General features: G+C 36.8%; 1 protein-coding gene across 1 annotated transcript in view; it reads right to left on the bottom strand.

Annotated features, from left to right (window-relative positions):
* LOC142351833 (uncharacterized) overlaps positions 1-18531 on the bottom strand; it is a 55000-nt gene extending 36469 nt beyond the window's left edge. Inside the window, exons 1-8 of the mRNA XM_075404043.1 lie at positions 17648-18531; positions 13372-13476; positions 13058-13152; positions 6979-7147; positions 2993-3123; positions 2590-2827; positions 811-852; positions 10-223 (exon numbers count right to left, since the gene is read on the bottom strand). Coding sequence (XP_075260158.1) covers positions 10-223; positions 811-852; positions 2590-2827; positions 2993-3123; positions 6979-7147; positions 13058-13152; positions 13372-13476; positions 17648-17878 — 1225 coding nt within the window. The 5' untranslated portion in view covers positions 17879-18531. The remainder of the gene's footprint in view (positions 1-9; positions 224-810; positions 853-2589; positions 2828-2992; positions 3124-6978; positions 7148-13057; positions 13153-13371; positions 13477-17647) is intronic.
* Positions 18532-24412: the final 5881 nt, after the last annotated feature.

Genomic DNA, 24412 nt, shown 5'->3' with positions numbered 1-24412 from the left:
TGTGCGTACTCAGTATCTGTTCGACATCATCACTGTTGAACCTGTGAGTCTTCTTGTTGAATAGAACCCTGAGAAAGACATTATCTCTCTTTGCAAATGAAGCCCCTTCAACCCTGACCACCCTCGCACACAGGTACCTGTCAAATCTCTCTTCATTTGTCCATGTCTCTATCTCGGCTGTTTCGATTGGAGTTTTGGACCTGGTACCACTTCGCTTCGAGCTCTGGAACAACTCAAAAATTTTTTAAAAGGATATAGTTTTAAACTTAAGGAGAAGGATTGTATTATCACGAACCCGCACCCCAGTCAATATAAATCCTGTGCAATTTTTTAAAGTGATTTTAAATATCACACATACAAGAGGCGCTGTTTTTAACTCAGAAGTACAACAATTGAGAAAAAATTCGTTTTATTTTTGATCAGAGCCAAATGTGAAGAAGTGAATTGGTGAAATAATAACCTGGATCAAGATACAAAATTCAGCAACTTTGTTGAAGTTATACGAGAGACAAGTGGATTTATTGATGGGACACATATCAAAGAGGCACTGTCTACCGTTGTTATTGGAAAATCGGATCTTTTTCGTTTATGCCTCCCAACCCCAGTATGGTTTACACCCCTAGAGGCCAGAAACGAAAAAGATCCGAAAGATCCAACGTCTTTATGCATTCGATCGATAACTTTTTAACACAAAGCCAAGAGATGCATTCAATAACCTTACATGTTTTTAGTTATCTGGCATTTTTTCTTGCCATGCAGCATGGCAAAATATCCAAAAAAATTGTTGCAGTGCGAATAAGGATTACGTACCCCAGATTTCTTTGTCTTTTTCTTCACGCCATCTTCATCTTCCTAAAACATTGCAGCATATTAACGAATAACTTTTTGAACACAATAAAGAGAAAGAGACTGTAATTCATCGTCATGCTCAACAAGTGCATCGCCCAAAATTTCATTTTTTTGAAGTTTTCGCAATTTTTCATGATTTCCCTATGAACATCATGGGAATCGAAATCAAGAATGCTCAGTCTATTTTCAGAAAAAAGTATCTATGCGAATAGAGTGCACATAATGCGGTAGCAATATACTCATAGGATAAAGTACTGGGCCGACGATATAAATTGGATTACAATGTTTCAGCACTGACATAGTATGGGACGAGGGTCCGGGAAGGGTGTAACAAGACTTCAGATTATTTATATCTAATTATGCTTGATAATTTCGAAATCTCTTCAAAAAGCACATTTAATTTTGGTCTTTAAGAGCATAAAAAAGACCTTAACTGTTGTCTAAAAACTAGCAACTGTTGAAATAAACCGTTACTATTAAGAAATATCTACTTTCTCACTTTATAAAAATAGCACAGAACTCACTGTTGTTTTCTTTTTCTAAACAAGGAAATAAGAAAGGTGAACTCAGATTTAAACGGATCTAAACTAATTAAACAAATCGAAATTTAATTACTCGGCATCCAAGCTGAGATGTGGACCATGAGCGAGGACTGATATACTCGAGGTGGGGGATAACTAGGCTACCTGAACTAAATGGTCAGGCGACACAGATTTTGTCCTACTGTCTTTTCATAAACAACATTGTTTCTCAAAATTATTTTCATAAGCCTACCGACAGTCTTTTCACAGTCATAACGATGTCTCTTAATTACCGTGTTCTCATAAGTCAATCCAGCTTTGATTATCAACTGACGCCAGCCAGAGAAATGATCCTCTGCTAAGTTAAAGAAACTCTTGGTAAATTTTGGCAACTTTTTCAAACATCTCAAGATAAAAAACTATATTTATTGACCCATTGTCAAATCCAAAAATTTTGCATGCCAGACCTTGGCCAATAGTTGACCCAAAGTTGACCTAGAATTTTTCATACTCTTATCTTTCAACCACGATCTATACATACCTACGGTGTTTTTATAAATGGAGCTCTCAACTAGGACAAAGAACGCATAAATAACTTTATGACAATCATTCAATAATTCTTTGTCTCAACTTAACAGTTTTGCTGACTATTCACCACACAAAAATCCATGTCAGTTTCGAAGAGAAGTGAAGAACTTTTTGGAAGGGGAGGCATTGAAAAGATTCAAATATAAAAGTTACCCTTCAGGATGGAAAGTTTTCGAGAAAATTTAATTATTGAAACCTGATTTCTCCCCTAATCTGGGGACTACCAAGCTGGTTGTAACCATGTTTGGTTGAATTCAATATTATTATTATTATTATTATTATTATTATTATTATTATTATTATTATTATTCTTATTATTATTATTATTATTATTATTATTATTATTATTATTATTATTATTATTATTATTATTATTATTATTATTATTATTATTATTATTATTATTATTATTATTATTATTATTATTATTATTATTATTATTATTATTATTATTATTATTATTATTATTATTATTATTATTATTATTATTAAAAACGTTCCATTGCTCCTTATTTTTCCTTTGATAAATGTAGTTAATTTGACATAATCTCTCATCTCGTGTTCATTTAGCCTCTAAAATTAAATCTTATAAACTTCGACCTTAAAATGAGAAATCTAAAAAACAACCTACCTCCCCACTTCCGTAATCCTCGCTTCCCTCCCCCTCTTGATCACTGTCTGTCCCCTCCCCTTTGACTTTCTTCCCCTCCCCACTCTCGTCATCATCGTCCTCTCCTTCCTCGTCCGAGTCCAAGCCCTCCACCCCAATGGGTGACTTCTGAAGGGTGAAGGCGTGATGAAGTTGGGGTGTGGGGTCGCGGTCACCTTCTCGGTCGATGCCGTCCAGGTAGCTTTGCAGGTACTCAAAACTAAAAAAAATAACATATAATTTGATATTATCATTTAGTTATTGAACATCCGAGGTCCTTAATTGCCCGGACGGGGTTTTCTACTCGAACTGAGAGCAAAAGAACAAAAATCCTTTTTAATACTCATTTGAAACGAATTAATTTTGTTTTGATGACATAACATACCCCTGGTCGGCCTTCTTCTTGAAGTGCGCGAATCGGAACTTCCATCGCCTCCCATGTCCCCTCTTCCCTGTCACTCTACAATACAGCTTTTCCCAATGGGAAAGGGTCTTCTGCGTTTCAAACTGCTGGATCTGAACAAATCGAGATTTTTATCGACAAAACAACCTAATGGTAATCCATACACATTTGGTTCATTTTGAAAATGATAGATCAATTTCAGTGACAGAGGAATTTTTTGTATCATTTTAAAATGTAAAAAGCGTAAATGTGCTGTCGTAAAAATTCAGAGAGTAAGTGATTAACAAAGTTGAGCGAAATTGATTTCTGGAGTTTAAACCAGTATTATTCGATAAAAGTCAAATTGTGAAGTCAATATTTTGGAGACAACAAAGAGTTACCTGTAACACATCTGATTTCACCTAGTAAAGCAGAACAATACTAACAAAACCTAGAAAAGCTTAATAAACACAAAGGGATGTGCCATAAATAAAAAATGAATACGCTTTTAAGGATGATCAAGTTAATTTTTTCTCACTACCGTTTCTGGTCACAGCGTGGAAGATCAAAAATGACCGGCCAATAGAATAAATAAAACTATGTCACCTCATACCTTGGGCAACATTCCTTCTCTCATCAAACCAGTCTCCAGACGGTATACTTAGATCAGATTGTGGTGCGGATTATTATAGGAAAACCTTTGTCCTGACCATAGCCTCTGACAACACTGTGCTCAATTGTCTGATGCAAGTTCAATGTAACTAAGTTCACAAATAAATATGCGCATTTCTGGCTCATAATATGCAACTTAAGTTTGGAACGGATCCCAAAAATCTATACAGTTTTGGTGAATATTAATTTGTTTTAACATATCGCTGCTTTTTTTGTTTTGCAAATGGCACAATAGTAATAAAAAATTATGCTTCAATTTAGAATTTTACACTAAGCACAAAGTGCAAAATTTTGCGGCCAATCATGAGACGATTGTCGAAATTGGCGCCTGGTTGAGAAATTGATACTACTTATGACATGAATGTAGTTTAAATTGTGACCTCTGATAAGACTTTCTCCTTTAATTCAGGCAGGATGCCTCTGGTTGGCTGACGCAAACCGATGGTTGTTCATAGTACAGCTGGTGTGAAGTTGATAAGATTCACGTGCCTATCACTGATCCACCGAGCAATTTAAAAAATCAATTGGGGATTTGTTTCAAAAATTTGTCTGTTAAAACTTCAATTCAACATTAATTAATAAAATATTTCCCTCTATGTACTTCCCCAAACTTGCTCTTTACGAGCGCCTATCGGTACCACAAAAAATTCGCTTTAAAATAAAGTTGCTCGCGCTTTCAGGTGCTAACTTCCATTTAATGTGGAAAGCGCTTAGATTTTATGAAAGTGGTTTCCACAAAGCAAGTAAGAACTTAAGTAGATATACAGGATTAAACAAATGTGAAAAGTACTTACTTTCGTCTGTAGGTGCAAGTTACAAAATTTTCATCAATTTTGAAAGAACGCAAATATAATAAAATCAAAATATGACTAAATTCATTTTTCTGGTATTTTTTAAATGAATAAGTGTTTTCCAAAATTCATGTTATGAGCTTTTGCAAACTTTTAATTGAACTCCTCGATAAAAACAACAATTTCACACAATGTCTTTAAAGTTGACTGACTTCCCTCAGTCTCATTCTCTATACAAAATACAGACAAAACAAAGAAACAAAAGGGAACATATTCAGACACTCTTATTCAAATTCAGATATCATCCAAACACTTTAATTGCCCACAATTAGGGGAGCGATTAACCACCTTCCTAAACAAGAAAAGAAAGAACAATAATCAATCTTCCTCATTAATTACAGAAAATTCCCTCATTCCAAATAGTATTTATAGTTCTTTGCAGAAAAATAACTCGAATTTGCCTAAACTAAGCTTTTATATTTTGATCTCTTCAGACTATGCTTCCCTTATTAGTCAAAATTATTTTGTGCTAATTCGTAAAATCCATTATTATTTTGAGCCAATTAGCTTGAAAGCGAATTCGGCTCCTTTTGAAAGTGATTCTTGTTTTCAGTTCTTTGTTGTTTTCATGCTTGGTTTCCTAGGTGCCAAATATGGCTAAGAAACAACCTTACAGCCGATTTGACGTAAAAATAAACATTAAAAACTATAATTAGGAAATATTGTGCAATTTTTTTTCACTTACTTTATGCTCCTTTGTTTGTTCCCGTCTTTTTTATGTTGAATTTTTATGTTCTTGTTTTGTGGATTATGATTCTCTCGATTTTTAGTTATTCGGTGCTACTTTTTAAACTCTAGAAATAATTTGGGAGTGTTTTCGGCCTATTCACTTAAAAGTGATTGCTGCTTCCTTTGAAAGTATTTAATGCCTCCAGCCCGAAAGATCTGCAAATTGAGGTCCTCTTCCAGTCATGTGCAAAATGCGGTCCTCAATTATGGGAAACGTATTTACGCAAAGTTTCGCGGATGGGAAATCTGTCGAACATATATTGCGGTGGAAAACAGTTTTCAAATTTTCAACTTGCAGTTTTTGAGTGAAAGACACTGACAGATTTTTTTCTATAGGGTATTTTTTATTTCAACAACATTGCCCCTTATAGGGTAGTTTTTGAGTGAAAGACACTGACAGATTTTTCTCGATAGGGTATTTTTTATTTCAACAACATTCCCCCTTATAGGGTAATTTTATTTCAACAACATTCCCCCTTTTTCATTTTGGCTGGTCAAAAGTTTGTGAAAAATTGTCATGATGAGTTCAAGCTTGTTGTTATTGCCTGTTTTGTCTGAACTATAAGATTTGAATGTCTGATAATTAGTTTTCGGAGGTATTCAAGTTTTACAAAAAGGTGTTTATCACCAAACTTTTGTAAAAAATCGTCTATAGCGTTAGTTGTGTTCACTGTATATCACAGCTGCACTGCGTCTTATTCTATCACCTCTGCCGCAACCAAATGCTGCATTCTGAAAGCTCTATATTCAATAAAAGCTTTTTTGGGCAAGTTAAACATAAGTTTCAATGCTCCTTCGTTTTTGCTACAGTCTGTAATTATATTACAGCCTGTTGAAATCTTTATTACAGTCTGTTGAAGTTTGTTGAAATTACAGTCAGTATTTTGAAATCTTCTACATATCTGAGAACAGTTTCCGTTTACCCCCTGAGTTTTTTGGGGAAAAATTGGCTCGGTTCTTGGATGGATTAATTTGGCAGGTTCATCAGCATCGAACGAGCATTTGCAATTGATAAACTGAATACTTTTAAGCTTATGAAAACTGTTGTATAAGCCGTGACTTAGAGGATTATCAGTTCCGCCGGACAGATGTCAGCACCAAATTTATTTATTGGTAAAAGTTGTGTTGCGGAAAAAAAATAGACCGATGAGCTCAAATGCAAACGGAAGGTCGATAAATGTAAATCGTTATTCGATTATAATACAATAAATGATTTTATTCTTCAATGATTTTGTACTTCAATGATTATACTAATCATTGAACTAATCATTTTATACTAAATGATTTCATACTTCAATTATCACAGCATTCCTCAACTGACGTGGTCAGGTGTCCATTGCTAGCTCCATTGGCTCACTTTTCCATTTATTTTTTCAACTCTCCTCACATTTGGTGAGAATCACTGTTAAATAGCTGTCCACTTTTTGACGACAAATGTCCAAGACTGGAACTTTTTGCCATAAATAATGCCCATTAGCAATAATTTGAATTGATATCAGCATAGTGGGAATCACCTTGTTAATAAATTCGAATGCACGCCCAATTTAATGGATAAAGGTAGCGATTAAAATTTGCTGCTTTTAATTTCAAAAAAGAATTTAATTTAATTATATTCTGAAATAACATTTGGAGATGTTACTACGCATTTTGTGGAGAAGCTAATACGCAGTGTTCATAGCGACAAAATAGCATGCCTCTGAAAACGGCAACTCTTTCCATATATGGCTGATTTATTACCTGATCAGCAGTTAGTTGAAGTCGTCTCAATGCCACATCTAACATTCGTTTCTTCTGGTCATACTGTGCGTGCAGTTTCTTCAGTGCCTCTGATTTGAGGTGCCACGGCTGTGCATAGTTCCTCACTAGTCTCGTCAGTTCGTTTATCGGCACTTTTAGATCACTGTACCTTCATGTTAAAAAGACACCTAAGTGTCCCTGAGAGATGTTTTCAGGAAACAAGCATTGGGAATGAATAGTTTTATAGTTTCCATTTAATTTAGCGAGCACTAAAATAAGCTGAAAAGTGTTTTAAGATTTCAAGTAGTGACAAATTTGAGCAAATCTTGTGTTTTCTGCACGAGCATCAAAAAACTATTTTAATTATATTAAAGTAATTTTATGTTTTGGATGCATAAGTTGACAACTTCCCTAGTCATTTGATATTAAAAATTGTACAAGATCTTACAGACTCTTCGAATTATCCAATTTTATAATTCATTTTTCTTGTAAGATGTTAGAATTTCGATCAAACTATAGTCTTAAACTTAGTGAGAATTAGAAAGAAAGTTTGACTTACCAGATTAGAAAGACAAGCAATTTGATTTTGATCAAAGAAATTATATAAATGAATCGTCAAGAAATGGTGCTGAGAATCAATATTCGGTTCAAATTGGTGAATCTAGATAACTATTATTAGAGTTAGATTAATTGATGTAAAATCTTCCCAGCACGTATTAAATGATGATGATATCTCCGGAAGTGTGAATGAATTCTTAGAAAAGTGCAAATGCATTCCATTTATGGTTCCCTTTGCGACTGATTTGCAGAAGCAAACCATATTGGGTATCCCTTGCGACCCCCACTATAAATCACGGTGCTAAGATTAGTTTTGTATCTTGACTTTTTCACACTGATAATGGGTATATATACAGCTGATTTTTGAGTCCTTTTTCATCCCCAAACTCAAATCACCATCTTGATCTAATAATCAGATCTCTCCTGTAAATCTCTAAATTCTTCTGTAAAATATCATTTTGTTATTCTCTCATTTTTGAGAAATTAATTCTTTTACTTAGTTAAAAACGCTTTTTATTCCGCTTGCGAAAGTCCATAACCCAATAGGTTATGGGCCCAGCAATTTTCTAAGTCATAAAATTAATTTCCAAAACAAAACTAATTTGTTGTTGACAGTCATAATCCTTTTCTGCTTAGTACCTTTTCTTTTCACAACTGTTTTGCCTGCTCAAACTTCAATGGATCAACAGACAGTGAAGCTGCTGACCTACACAGGAAAAGCACAGGACTTTCCAATCTGGAGCACAAGATTTGTGGCGATGATGCAGACGAAGGGACTCTACAAATCACTACTGGGGACAGAGGAGCAACCCAATGAGCCTGCGCCACTGGCCAATGGGGCAACCAATGATGAAAAGAAGAACCACAAGGTGCTGAAGGATGCATATGAGAAGGAAGTTGCAGACATCAAGGAGAAACGGAACAATGTGTGGTGCCATCTGGCACTGACTCTAGATGCAACAACCCTCATGCTGATGAGACATGACTGTGTGGGAGATGACGGCATTGGAGATGGAGCAAAGGCTTGGAAGCTTTTGCAAGAGAGATTTCAGAGTGTGGAGACGCCAACAGTGGTGACTTTAGTGGCACAGCTTGCTCGACTGCAGCTCGAGGATTCTGAGGATTTGGACAGCGTCTTCATCAGAGGACAAGAGTTGCTCACAAGGCTACAAGAAGCAGGGGAAGCAGTCTCAGAGACCCTCTTCAATGCCTTGGTCCTCAATGGTCTGCCAATGAGGTATGAAAGTTTTGTAATACAGGAAAGCTTCAACCCGGCAACGAACTTCACAGAGTTGAGGAAAAGGCTGCAGAACTTTCATGAGAGCACGGTGCAGAGACACAAGGGACAAAGTGGTTCAGTGGCACTGGCAGTGAAGCGTGACTTCAAGAAGGGACCCAAGAAAGGAAACTGCTTTGTGTGTGGGATCCCTGGACACTTTGCCAAGGACTGCAGGAAGAAGGAGTCAGCACAATGCAGCAAGTGTGGTGAGAAGGGTCACCTAGACAGGGCATGCAAGAGACAAAGAGATGGAGGCAAACATGAGTCAGTGGCAATGGGTCCAACATTGGCTACACCAGACGAGGAATGCTGGGCAGCTCTTACCCAGTGGAAGACAGCAGGCATGCTAGTGGACAGTGGTTGTACAGATCACATAGTGACGAACATCGATGCGTTCCTGGACTTTGTGCCCATTCAATCAGTGGTCAGAAATCCCAACGGAGAGGCTTCCAGAGTGGTGGGCAGAGGCTGTGTGAGGATCAGCATACCCTCAAACAAAGGGGAATTCCAATGCGAACTCAAAAATGTTCTGTGTGTGCCGGACTATTCTTCAAACCTTCTATCAGTCTCAAGATGCACGGAGTGGGGACATAGCTTCACTTTCGAGAGAGGAAACAGCTGCATGAAACTCCAGAAGGGAACTCGGGTAAAACTAACACAAGAAAATAATTTGTTTTACTTACCCTGCAGCGTTCTAGAATTCAAGATGAGTTCCAACAGCGTGAAACTTGACAGTGCAAGGAAGTGGCACAGACGATTGGGTCATTTGAATCAAGCGGATGTGGTCAGGAATGCACCAGAGACAGTGGGGGAACTCGATGATGTATGCAATGTGTGTGCATTGGCCAAGATCACAAAGACTCCAGTACCAAGAGTGGCAGAGACCCAAGCAGAAGAGAAGCTGGAGAGGGTGTTCACAGACGTGATGGGACCTTTCAGAGTAGAGTCACTGTCAGGGTTCCGGTTCTGCATAGTGTTTGCAGATCAATACACGAAGTTTGTGTTTGTGGACTTGCTTAAGGCAAAGAGTGAAGCACTGGCCAGCCTGAAGAAAATTGTTCTCAGTGTGGGGACGCCCAAGAAGCTGAGGCAAGACAATGCGAAGGAGTTTCTCTCAGAGCAGTTCGAGACGTACTGCTTAGATGCAGGCATTCTACAGGAGAAGACCATACCAGAGACGCCACAACAGAATGGGTTAGCTGAGAGGTGCAACAGGACACTGCTGGAGATGGCAAGATGTTTGCTCATTGACTCAGGACTTCCAAAGATGATGTGGGGAGCAGCAATTCTTCACGCAGCAAGGATCAGAAACTTGGTTGTGAGACGAGGAGAAGAAAAATGCCCAGCAGAGCTGATGAGAGGTGTAAAACCTAAGCTTCCAATTAGTATATTATCTATTTTTGGTTGCACAGTCTTCATGAGGAAGAGGGACAGAGAAGTCAGCAAACTTGAACCCAAGGCACTGGAAGGAAAGTTTGTGGGTTACACTGAAGGAGAAAACGGATACCTGGTGTACATACCCAACACACGCAAGGTGATGGCCGTTCGAGATGTGATCATCAAGGAGTCTGAAGTGGGCTCAATCCCTGACAACAAAGACACGGCTGACCTACTAGATGATGGGTCGGAACTGGGAATCTGGCACCCAGATGATGGTCATCAAGACGATGACAACAGAGAACGACAGGACACATCTACTGCAATAAAGGAGGAGTGGCATGACGCAGGGAGCGTGAATACTCAAGAAACAACACTGAGACAAGAGGCCTCGGATGTTGGAGAAACAGCACTAGATGAAGGATCTACTGCAACAAGAGGAAGTCACAGAGACTCAGATTCACTGGAAGACAGTGACACAGAAGACTTCTCACAGTTAGTGACAGTTGGCTTCAATGAAGATGCACTGGAACACGCGGACAGAGCAGAGCCCAGACGAGGGACACGAGCAAGGAATGTTCCGCAATTTTTTGGAGAAGTCAGGACCCATCTTGCTGTGACTGAGGGCGACTATGTGGAACCCAAAACAGTCTACGAAGCCAAGCAAGGTGACGATTGGGACCAGTGGCACCGGGCAATGAAGGACGAGGTCAAGGCACTCCAAGACAACGAGACTTGGAACCTAGTGAGACCACCCACAGACAGGGACGTCATACCGGGCAAATGGGTCTACAAAGTGAAATTGGGACCCAGTGGTCAAGTGGACAAATACAAAGCGCGCTATGTGGCGAAAGGCTTCAAACAAGTGGAAGGACTGGACTACTTTGAGACTTTTGCGCCTACCTGTAAGCCAGAGACATTCAGGATTCTACTTCAGCTATCAGCGAAGCAGGGCCATGTGATGCACCAATTTGATGTCAAGACTGCTTTCCTGCACTCACCAATCGAGGAAGAAGTGTATCTGGAACAGCCACAGGAGTTTGTAAAACGCGGATCAGATGGGGAGAAGTTAGTATGTCGACTAAATAAATCAATTTATGGTTTGAAACAGGCTGCTAACAACTGGTACAAAGAGCTGGCAAACTTCCTACTGAGACAGGGGTTCACCAGAAGCAGGAACGATCACTGCTTGTTCGCAAGATCAGAAGCAGAGGATCACACCTTCATCTTGGTCTGGGTTGACGACATCATAGTAGCATCAAGAAGTATGACAGTGGTCTCTGATGTCAAGAAGGCACTAGAAGCAACCTTTCACATGGAAGACAGAGGGAGACTACACTGGTTTCTGGGTCTAAGAATCAGACGAGATGAGGGCAAAGTCACAGTCGACCAAGAACGCTACATAGAAACACTGCTTGAGCGGTTTCAAATGGATCAATGCAAACCCTCACGAACTCCAGCTGAATTGAATTTGAAACTTCAGACAGCACAGAACGGAGACGAAGAAGTGGACCAGAGGATCTACAGAAGCTTGGTTGGATCACTTCTGTATCTGGCCAAACAGACGAGGCCAGACATCATGTTCACAGTCAACATTCTGTCCAGACACATGAATGCACCTACCAATCAACACTGGATGTGCGGAAAACGACTTCTGCGATATCTTCAAGGTTCAAAAGGTTTAAAACTTACTTACACAAAAGAGGCTAGTTATGATTTAGTGGGGGAAAGTGATGCAGACTGGTCTGGAGACGTGAACGACAGAAAATCAACAACGGGCTATTATATCAAGCTCAACGGACGTGGCGCAGCACTCAGCTGGGGTGTCAAGAAGCAGGCCACAGTTGCTCTTGCTTCATCAGAAGCAGAATATCAGGGCATGGCAGCAGCAGTTCAGGAAGCACTCTACCTGAAACAACTTCTAGAGGATTTTGGCATCCAACAGAAACGTCCAATAGCTATTGGAGAAGACAACCAAAGTTGTATCAGACTCTGCCAAAACCCAGTCATGCACAAAAGGAGCAAGCACATCGAAACAAAGTTTCACTTCATCCGGGACAAGACGGAGGATGGGACTATTTCAATTCATTACGTCCCTACAGACAAAATGGCAGCGGACATCTTCACAAAGTCCTTACCCGTTTCGAAAGTGGAATCATTCAGAGCAGTTTTGATGGGAACAGACTCTACGCAATCAGCTCAAGTCTGAGTGGGGGTGTTAGAATTTCGATCAAACTATAGTCTTAAACTTAGTGAGAATTAGAAAGAAAGTTTGTCTTACCAGATAAGAAAGACAAGCAATTTGATTTTGATCAAAGAAATTATATAAATGAATCGTCAAGAAATGGTGCTGAGAATCAATATTCGGTTCAAATTGGTGAATCTAGATAACTATTATTAGAGTTAGATTAATTGATGTAAAACCTTCCCAGCACGTATTAAATGATGATGATATCTCCGGAAGTGTGAATGAATTCTTAGAAAAGTGCAAATGCATTCCATTTATGGTTCCCTTTGCGACTGATTTGCAGAAACAAACCATATTGGGTATCCCTTGCGACCCCCACTATAAATCACGGTGCTAAGATTAGTTTTGTATCTTGACTTTTTCACACTGATAATGGGTATATATACAGCTGATTTTTGAGTCCTTTTTCATCCTCAAATTCAAATCACCATCTTGATCTAATAATCAGATCTCTCCTGTAAATCTCTAAATTCTTCTGTAAAATATCATTTTGTTATTCTCTCATTTTTGAGAAATTAATTCTTTTACTTAGTTAAAAACGCTTTTTATTCCGCTTGCGAAAGTCCATAACCCAATATAAGATCTCATAAGATATCCTTCCGGTTTCGACTACTTACGATCTGAGCATTCTGGACCCTTTGAGAGCCATGTTAGCCTGAACCGATGGAGGCAAATCTCTGTTAATAAGGCCATCTTTGGCACTCATCATTTCCTGCAAACAAACTACCTTTGAGACATGACAGTTTTTTTTTCATTAATTGACATCATGGAAAAAGATTTTCATTTGATATCACGGAAAAAATCTTTATTTGACATTACCGAAAAACGTTATATTTTGATGCGAGGAAAAGATTCTTTCATTGTATATCTGCTCATAATGCGGGGAGGGGGGAGGGGATGGGGGAGGGGTAATGAGGGGTTGTTTTTTAACCTCTATGCTTGAGTTGAGTGATGCGTATGCAGAAACCAGATTGTCACAGAGACCAGTGAACTGATTGTACGCTTGCTCCTCTTTAAGTTTTTTCAACTGCTTCATCTGAAAAAAAACAAAACAAACAAACAGCATTGCAGGTTTTTTCTGCTACCATAAATGCATGAAGTCAAATTGCTCAATTTTGATTCTGATTTTTGCGTTCGTACCAAAATACATTGAATTTGTGCCCCTCGTTTAACCTGTCTTAATTCTCAAAACTGGTTCATTAAATGGTTTATTCATGATAACCACAAGCATAATTTATTTAGTATAATCTGTATACAGGCGCAATTTTATCCAGTGGAGTTTACTTTGTGTTTAGTCACCATTAGACGATGTAAAAAAAAACGCTTTTAGTCATCAGCGGACAAAAGTGTGCAGTGAAATAATTCATAAAAGTTTGAACAGGGGCTAAATTATATATTCTTTTGAATAGGATATTCTTTTGTACAATTTTAAACTGGAAACCAAAAGAAAAATAACTTCAAAAAATTGCACTGATTTAACAAAATTTTGGGAAAATCTTTTTTTTTCAAAAATTTTAAAGTTTCATTGTAATTTCAAAACTGGGTCTCCTACATTTCGCTTTAAATGTTCTTGCAAAAATCTTGAGATTGAAAGTTATAGTATTTAATTGATGTAATGCATAAATTAGGTAGATAAAACATTCATCTGATTAACTCCGGAATATTAAAAACTGGTGGTAGACGCTTTGCTTGTATTTTGTAAAGAAAAAGACTGCAGACACTTTGATCAGGGAACAGAGCCAAGTGTTCGTTGAAGTTCACAAAATTATTGCACGTTTTGCGTCACAAAAGTGTTTTTTTTCTGCTCAATTGGAAACTCAAAACATTTTTCTATTCTACGCTAGCAATTAGAATTACCATCTACTTTACTTTATGGTTATATGCGTTTGAATCCATCCTCTTCTATGGATAGTGAACAATACTTTCAATTTTGTGAACCACGCTTGCAGATACACGTAGTTCAACTATTAGTTTTTCCTACATTAGAGATTTCTCCTTGTGACTATTTATCCAAACATAAGTAAACGGGTTTCACATTCTACTAGTTTGAATTACACTTACGTTTCATCAATGTTTAAATTGTTAATTCAATGAAACTCGTGTATGCAAGTGCAGTTCACAAGAGTGATTAATATCGCATAAACAATTTTTTTAGCACCAAAAAGGGCCCTTTGAAAAACTCTTCGATTAATTTTCGCTGTGGTTTTTTATCCAATGGCTATTTTGTTCCCGTAAACTTGCCGCTTTAAGCTTGATGACCCTTGCCACTTTAAAAAAAATTAAACTCAGAATAATGATAATTTTATGCTCGAAGGATTTTTCAAATTTTTTCAATCAGTTCAGATAAAGTTTCTAAGAAAACTTAAAGTAAGAGGAAAGATTTCTTAACAAGTATTGCAACGCTCAAATTCCTAAACTGCACAATTAAAAAGCGGATCAACTTACAAGAGACAAAAAAATAGTTATAAAAAATAGGTCTGTTGAAATTATTTTTGTACACAACTGAGTGAGTTCCACATAAACACTGATTTCTACATCAAGTGAATTTCTTGATTCAAAATCTTACCTCAAAAGGTCTGTAAATATTTGTGCGTCTTAATTTCAATCTGAATTGTCAGTGCATCAAAATTGCACTATAATTGGGCTTTAAAATTACTTCGTTGATTTCCGAAGAAATTCACACCTAAAGTTCTTTGTTGTTCAAATATGTCGCGAAGTGAGTAAGGATAGTTATTGTTTAGAACTTGTATTTTTCACGCAAACTACAGTTAATTTGAAAGAACTTGCGATTTGGAGGTTAAACGCCATTAAAAAAACTTGAAATTTGGAGGTACGAAATGGCAAGTAGGAGGATTAACAGCTAGGATTCTTGCAATTTTGTTTCCTTTTTTAATGTTAAATATTCACAAAAATACTTTTGGTCCTCGATGCAATAATTTTGAAAAGCTTTTTCGAAAAAATTGAAGTTCCGAAATAAAAATTATTTTTGTCAGCTAAGTTTACAATTGTTGTACCGCATTTGTATTCCTATCTACATCTGATGACTTCAGAAAAAAACATAAGTTTTAGATCAAATATGAATCTCAGTGTAGCACATTTCTTGATCCTGCTACTGAATTTGAATAACCAAAATTGATGAACTATCTTTTTTATGACCCTGCATTTTTTAGATTTTCCAATGTAGTTTCAAAACTGGGTCTCCCTCATTTCGCTTTAAATGTTCTTGCAAAAATCTTGAGATTGAAAACTATAGTATCTAATTGATGTAATGCATACTTAGGTAGATAAAACATCCATCTGATTAACTCCGGATAATTAAAATCTGGTGGTAGACGCTTTGCTTGTATTTTGTAAAGAAAAAGGCTGCAGACACTTTTGATCAGGAGACAGAGCCAAGTGTTCGTTGAAGTTCACAAAATTATTGCACTTTTTGCGTCACAAAAAAGGTATTTTCTGCTCAATTGGAAACTCAAAAATTTTTTCTATGCTACGCTAGCAATTAGCATTACCATCTACTTTATTTAATGGTTATCTGCGTTTCAATCCGTCCTCTTCTATGGATAGGGAACAACATTTTCAATAATGTCAACCACGCTTTTAAATACACGTATTTCAACTATTAGTTTTTCCTACATTAGAGATTTCTCCTTGTGACTATTCATCCAAACATAAGTAAACGGGTTTCACATTCTACTAGTTTGAATTACACTTACGTTTAATCAATGTTTAAATTGTTAATTCAATGAAACCCGTGTATGCAAGTGTAGTTCACAAGAGTGATTAATATTGCATAAACATTTTCTTTACCACCCAAAAGTTCCTCTATGAAAAACTCTTCGATTAATTTTCGCTGCATTTTCTTATCCAATGGCTATTTTGTTCCCGTAAACTTGCCGCTTTAAGCTTGATGACCCTTGCCACTTTTAAAAAAAATTAAACTCAGATTAATGATAATTTTATGCTCGAAGGATTTTTACCGAATTTTTTCAATCAGTTCAGATAAAGTTTCTAAGAAAACGTAGAGTGCGCAATTAAAGTAAGAGGAAAGATTTCTTAGCAAATTTTGAAAGAACTTGCGATTTGGAGGTTAAACGCCAATAAAAAAACTTGAAATTTGGAGGTACGAAATGGCAAGTATGAGGGTTAACAGCTAGGATTCTTGCAATTTTGTTTCCGTTTTTAATGTTAAATTTTCACAAAAATAGTTTTGGTCCTCGAAGCAATAATTTTGAAAAGTTTTTTCGGAAAATTTGAAGTTCCGAAATAAAAATTATTTTTGGCAGCTAAGTTTACAATTGTTGTATTGCATTTGTATTCCTATCTACATCTGATCACTTCAGAAAAAAACATAAGTTTTAGATGAAATATGAAGCTCAGTGTAGCACGTTTGTTTCATCCTGCTACTGAATTTGAATAACCAAAAATGATGAAATATCTTCTCTGTGACCCTGCAATGTTTAGATTTTCCAAATGTAATCTCCTCCTGTTGCAACTTCAAATGATTAGGCTGAGATTAAATATATAGAGAACAAGAAAACTTTTTTTTGATCGGGCCACAAAGTCTATTTTTTTGCAAGGTTTCTGCAACACATCTTAAAGTCAAAACAGGAAATGATCTTTTGAAAAATGTCTGGTAGTTTATCTGGAGAAGTCTTCAAGTTAATGTTAAATCTTTGTTGATTTTTGGATGGGTAATTAAAAATAATCTCTGCATTTCACAATTGATTTCACACTTTCTCTAAACAAGAAAAACAAGGTTGAAACAAAATATTGCATCAGATTTTCTCTAAATTTAGTTTGCTGAATTTTTGCAGAAATCTCATCACTTATCACATTAATGTAGTCTGCGGGTTTTTGACATATCAAACTAGTATTGAAATGAATGAATCCGTAAGCCGTAGAGTGAAACTGTCAAAAAATAGTGGTCTAATTATCTTAGTTTACAGGTGTTTGACAGTTTTGACCAGATTGTGTTGGAGACATATTTCGTGACTGAATTTGTACGACTAGGTAATCGGGCCCAAAAATCAACTTCTGTAAATTAAGTTAAATTATTTTTTAAATTAAAATTGAATGTGGAATTCAACGTCGCTAGTCAGTTTTCCAGCGCAAGTTTGTTCGTTAATATAATAAAATTTTCAAAATCAGTATTTTTTTAAGGGCGTGTTAGATAATATACAAGTGAAAACTATAAAGTGTAATCTTACCCTGGCCTTTTCCTCCATTTCATCCGCATCCTCTTCCAATTTTTTGGGCGAGATATCTCCCAATAAGCTCCCCCCGTCCTGTCCCCCTTCGCTTCCTCCTCCCCCATCTTGTTTATCGCTGTTGTCGTCGTTCACATTCACAAATGACACCTGTTTACTCATTGAGGAGGAAGGGGGTTTGGGACTAACTGCTGTTTCGATGTCCTCTTCACTGGGTTTGATTGGGTCCATTTTGGAAGTTTTATTGAGATAAAAAGATTAAAATTTCCTCAGTAACTCATTAACTCATTTAAAATCAACAAAATTGATTAGATCAAATTTTGCGTTTATCGACAAAGAATTAAAACAATTGATAATTTGAAAACATATTAGGAAAAAATATCAAAATTAAAAAAAATTGATACAAATATATGAAAATTGGACTCTCTTTGTGGCGTGATAGCCGAGAGGTAAGGTGTGTGGTTCACACTCCAATGATTGAGAGTTCAATCCCCTGCCTCCGTGAAGCTGTATGTGTGAGGATGAGCTCTTACTTAACTATAGCTTCAGGTTGACCATAGCCTGACCAATGTTGGCTGCAATGATGGTACCACGTGAAAGTTTCAGACGCAAAAAAAAGTGGCTATAGTCACCAAAAAAAGAGCAATGCTGCTCATAAAAAGATCAGTCTGAAATGTGGGGAATAATAAGAAAAAGGGCAGCTGAAAACAGGCTACTGTAGGCCTAATGCTGTTCCCCTTCCGCTTACGCAGAAACCACAATTATTATTATTATTAAATCTATTAAATTTCAGTTATGGTAAATCTTTTCACCAGTATGAAAGCAAAGTCTAAAAAACTAACATTCAGCAAACACGCTGTTTTTCAAATGAAGAGAATAAACATTTGTTATAATAAATTTGTGTGTAGTAGTATAGAACAGTAATATTACAGAAAGATTAAGATTAAACCAAAGTCAGCACCGCACGTGCATTTTGAGCACATGAATTAAATCGTAGTTTGAATTAACCTGTCTATCTCAATAGGAAAAATGAATGGATCTAAACAGAAAGAAGTCTCAAAAAAACTTTTGGTCGTTTTCAATAGGAAAGGATAGCTATTGAGAGTTTGAATTAAAAATTGCGAAAGCGTGTTTGTGTTCTTGCTTAAACATTTTAAAAAATGGTATCTTTACCATGATTTTGTTGGGGGCTATGCGTTATAAGCATTGAGCGGGGGGGGGGGGGAGGCTAAGATAGGAAAGGCCCATTTTTCTTTGTGAAATCGAAGTGAAGAAGACCTCTTTCGTTTCAGATGAGACTATGGGGTACCAAAACAAATCGCTAAATTTTGATAAAATACTAAAACAGTTTCGAGCCAAATAGTCAATGTCAGTTGACAAGGTTAGCCGATAATTTAATATTGTTATATATACAATGAAACATAAATGTCATAAGTGTTAATTTTCTTGTTTCCTATATTTTTAAATGATCATAATTGTGTTAAAAATTTCTGCAAACGAAAATACAATCCGTATATGAAGGATTGTATTTTCGTGGAGTATTGTGGAAAGGAAAGACCCGATAAACATATGGCAGCTGGAAATATTTTCAGAAACAGGCAACGAACGGTTTTGTTTTTTATCGGCATTATATGTTTGAAGCGCATTTGACTGCTTGCCTTATTCAGTGCCATATCTATCGTCGGATTCTTTCGTTTGCTTTCGTGATTGCACTGGTCACTCGATGCTGAGATAAAAAGAACGCGCCTGTTTGCACTTGAAAAGTAAGGAAAACAAAAACAAGTCGCAAATGACCCTTTTTTGAAATTAGAGGTCATGTTGTGCAGCTATATGAGGTTTTTGGTACAAAATTTTGACGCTTATATGAACTTTCTCAGAAGTTTTAGCAGAAGTGTCATTCAAAAGGTATTCAGTGATGAGCAACTTTTTTTCGATGCCTAGCAATTAATTCAACACAAAATTACCTAAACTAATGGACATCTCTGTTTAGTCGAATCTGAAATAGGGAAAATAAATTTAGCACAAATTTTAATTGATTTTTTGTAGTAAACTGCAATTATTTGAGTTCGGCAGCTTAAAATGGCGACTTAAAAAACAATTTAGATCATATGGTAAACCCACAAAGCAGGACTGGAGCTGAGCAAACGTCCCAAAGTCTGATTGGTGGTCATCGAAGGGCAACGAAATTTGAAAAAAATGTTGGCTGGCTAAACTAATTCCACGTAAAGCGAGCAATGCTAGAAAAGATGTCTGAAGGAAAAAGCAGTGGGTTTAAGACCTTAACATGGATAGGGTTACAGGCCCAATGAAGGGTCTAATACTAATCGGTGACCAGACTTGCTCGGGCATTACTCGAGCTATCTCAAAATATAACTTTGTATCTGATGAGTCTTGGATTGGGTTATGCTTGATGAATTCCACCGATTGCTCGGTTGGATCAAGTAAGATAGAGCAGAACTGAAGCTGAATTACAGCAAAAGCAATTTTAACTGGACGTCCTTCACAAAAGCCCAGTCGGATGCCTGCGGGAGGTATAGGAAAACCGGGGTCAAACAATACTTCCATTGCATGGTGGAGATATTTTGCGTTCAGGAAAATAAAAATCAGATGTCTGGTCTCTGAAAATCTAATGGGTTACCAACCTGCACCACTAATATGGGTGCAAATTGAGGGGCCATTTGAAGTACCAGATCTAAAACTGGGTGTGTCTGTACAAGAGTAGCGGACTCAGAGTTGTCTGTGAGAAATGAAGTAACTGATTCAGAAGTGAAAAGAAAAAACTGACTGTTGAACTAAATTCATCCACAGTAAAATTAACCAAATGTTGTAGATCTCAGGGCTGAAAAAAATAAAGATTTACAGAAACTTAAAAATAAAAGAATTGAAAATTAAAAGTTGCATTGGGAAAAATTCCACGATTGTATGGCTTTATTAGGTAGTTGTTGGATGCCATTTTTCAATTTTTTGGCAGCTCAAAGCAACCCCGATTGCTCATTACAGTTGGTAACTTCTTTTTGCTAGAAGGTCGGAACCGAGATCAAACATGTTCGCTATTTACAACTATTATATAGCAGATTCACGAATAAAGCAGAGCCCAAGGATTTTAAGCGAATTAAGACTGATCAATGTCTGGATCGTGCTGTCATCTACTTTCTTTAGGATAAGAGAAAAAGATGGCAGGTTTCTCAAAGCATCTCTGACTATGCCAATCAAAGAGCAAGGAGTCATCACCTTATCTCAGAAGGAGTAGAACCAAACAGACAGCAGCATCTCTACTTTAGCCTAGACCAGATGAAACTTCTGAATGGGAGCGAGCGATCTGATTATGTCGAAACGACTACTTTGTTAAGTTGTTTATAGTATGTGCATGCTGAAACAGCAACTTGTTGTTGTCTTTTTATCACCCTCGATCGTTTTCTCTTTATTGCTATACAGACTCGTACGGCTGCAAAATTTGCTTCAAACTTCGTTCGAGAAAAGTTGATAATTATGAATTACAGCTGCTACGGATGTTCCCTAATGGCATAGCCAAACGCAAGAATTGCTTGTTAATGATTTTGAAAATTATTATAGTAATATCTTTGTAAACTGCTTGGTCACATTTTGAATTTTCAAGAAGCTGGTTGAAAGATCTATAATGATTGTCATCTTCCTCGTATCTCATAAAAAATTGGGTTGTTATCAGAAGTACAATTGAATTATCAACAGTGATTTGAGTTAGTGCGTAAAGTGGTTCTAAAGAAGGTTTTTTAGCACTTTTGTTATCAGCTCAAAATTTTTTCTTTCAGCTTTTAGATCGTTAATATCAAACTGTTGAAAAATTAACATTGCCAAGAATTCATGAAACTGCGGAAGACTAGATAATATATCCTGTGAGAACAAAAGGCCAGATTTTTTTTTAAATGTGGCAAGAAATCAGGAAAATGATATGTAATTAAGAGTTAGAGTTAAGCTCGCAAAACTAGTGTTAACAATGCTTTGGAATTGTCCATGATTGATAGTCTAGTTGAAATTCATGCCTAGTTGAACTTAATCGACTTCCATTTAAGATCACCCTACTCTCCTGGATCCATGTCCTACTAGAATGTGTCACAAGTTTTGCAAGGTGAGCGTTGAGCTACAAAATTTTACAAAATAAATCAGAATTTCGCTTACCCGGTTAATCATTTCCATGGTTCAACTTCATAATCAATCAACGCACTTTTGTAAGCTCCTTTCGCACATTAAATCATTTCATTTACTTTTACGTTTGGCATCACCCCGTCAAATCTTAAGCTATTCTTTTGTATTGTCCTCTCATTGAATGAGTGAAGTAGAGCTAAATGTTTTTAAAAACCCCGTTTCTTTGGGTTCCACTAAAAATTTAAAAATATGTGTCACGACACAGGTTAATCTTTATTGCAAAGGAAGCCGTGATATGTTTGGGCGAGTAATTTATAACTCTTTCGATCAAGTAGCCCACTCCAGTAGCACAGCAGGTATGCAAGCGTGTCGAATAAGTGATTTAAAGCAATATGTTTCTTCATCATTCGTCCACGATGGCACCGAATTCAAACTTAAGTGACCTCTACTTGCATCTAGTCTCTCTAAGGCAAATGTTGGTTGCTGATATGGTTGAATAGCAAGTCTGAGAAAGCAAGTCTTCCGGGTGACTTGTCATGTTATCTTGCCCTCGTACCATCCAGCGTGAAAAGGAACTGTGTGAAAGTTGTTTCTCGAAACCCGCATCCATTTTTTTTCTATTTTTTATCCGGGCAGCTCTCTAGCATGTATCGCCAGTTTCTGTTGCAACAAGAGAATGCCTCAGTGTCGTTGAAACAGACGTCGAACAAATCAGTGTCCTGTGAATTCCACAATCCCACGGTCAAGAGTTTGGCTCTAATCGCTACCCTTTGTTCTAATTTGTCCAGTTCAAGGGTTTATTTGAAATGTAGTGCCATTGAATTGCAGCTAAGTCTCCTTGAACGTCTTTTCTTTCCCCATGCTGTTGAGTAACCAAGCCACCTGTTTGACAAAAAGAAAACTGGCTGGACACTGAACGGTTCTTCAGAGCTACTGCACTTTGAAGAGAGATGTCTCATTGCACGACCATATCTGATTGCCATCGAGTCATGAAATTCCTTCCTTGATGAGCAGAAATTGTTTCCTTTGGATACAGTGGTGCTACACTCTAAAAATCTCTCGTGTGAAATCACACGATTTTTTCTCGTGTGATGAAAAATCACACAATTTTTCGTGTGAAAAATGCGTCTCGTGTGATTTAACACGAGAAAATTTCCCTCGTGTGATGAAAAATTACACGATTTTTCATGTGAATGAATGTATGAGGAAATGAAGCAATTTTTATAGAAAATTCAGATTTTTCCTTGTCCTAATTTCCTTTAAAACAGATGGCTGATCTATCCATGATAATTTCATGCTACATTGGGCTCTTTTTAGTGAATAAAACCAAAGATAATACTTTAAATTGAAAAAGTTGGGTATAAAGTGCATTTTTTCTTTGTTTTGTCATTTAAAAAGAGAATCTGGTGATTTCAATGTGCTATACGTGAAATCAATGGTGATTTCAATGGACTAAACACCCAACAAAAAGAGCCCAAAAAAAAGAGTTTAAAAATTCAATGGATAATGTGTTCAACGTAGATGTAGCGCACTCAAGAGTTATAGGTTCAAAAAGCTTCTTGAATAATGCAACCTCTGTGGGTCTTTTACCCATCCCAATTTCTTTTAGAACACAAGAATGTTCTGTCAATTGTATTCTCATACTATTTAGGGCTTTTTTCAGTGATTAAAACCAAAGATAAAGCTTTAAAATGAAAAAAATGAAATCTTATGGTTAAGCCCGAGAAAATCGTGTGGAAATACACGATTTCTCGTGCAAATGAGCGCAAACTCGTGTGTCCGTTTTCACACAAGAAATTGGGTAAAAATACACAATTTTTTGTGTAATTCACACGAGAAAAATTTAGAGTGTAAGCTAACAGGAATCGTTGATTACTAACTTCTACTGCAACCTATTTTTCGCTTTTTGTCGACCTATTCAGAAATCAGGATTCATGCTTGACATAGTATTTTTTCAGTTTTTGCGGCAATGCTTTTTGCCAAATACTGTACTGTGGGCCTCAACGTTCATTTTGGTTTTGTGCATAAAAGATTTTTTCAAATTCTAAGATGTTTTTGAGACTGTGAGTTGCTGTTTTGTCTTTTTGATACGACTTGCTGACGTTTCAATCCCATTTTGTAGCTGAAAAGCCAAATAAATCACGCTGTAATTGTTGATGGTTTGCCTTCTTGTAAGTGTTTTTGATTTGTCTGCCCAAAGTTCCCAGAAACGCTCGCAAACTGTAACACTCTCATGAGAATGTTGCTCTATTCTTGAGAAAGGTTAGTGCAGACAGAAATTGCTTCGTGGGACTCATACTCAAAGCAGTGCTCAAAAGATAAGACTATTTTTTAATTCGTTTTTGTCAGTTTTTACATCAAAAAAACTGTATTGTGCTGGTTTCATTGCCAATGAATCTATCCAAATCTCTTTTTGATATCACTTATTTCAAACTAAACTGTTCAAAATATTTCTTACATGTACTTGATTCACTAGGAGAAAATTTTCACTTTAATCAGAATATTATCCTTTTTGCTTGTAAGCCGTCTTCCAACATTTCAGGTAAGCTAAAGCGCCAACGTCCCTTGCATACACAATTAGTGTTTCTTGACAGCTTGTAGGCGCGTGTTTCTATATTCTTGCAAGATAACCGTTTAATCCAA

The sequence above is a fragment of the Convolutriloba macropyga genome, chromosome 13 (genome assembly GCF_964194025.1).
Source record: "Convolutriloba macropyga chromosome 13, txConMacr16.3, whole genome shotgun sequence".
In the NCBI taxonomy this organism is placed as follows: domain Eukaryota; kingdom Metazoa; phylum Xenacoelomorpha; order Acoela; family Convolutidae; genus Convolutriloba; species Convolutriloba macropyga.
This window is presented reverse-complemented; position numbering and strand designations above follow the sequence as displayed.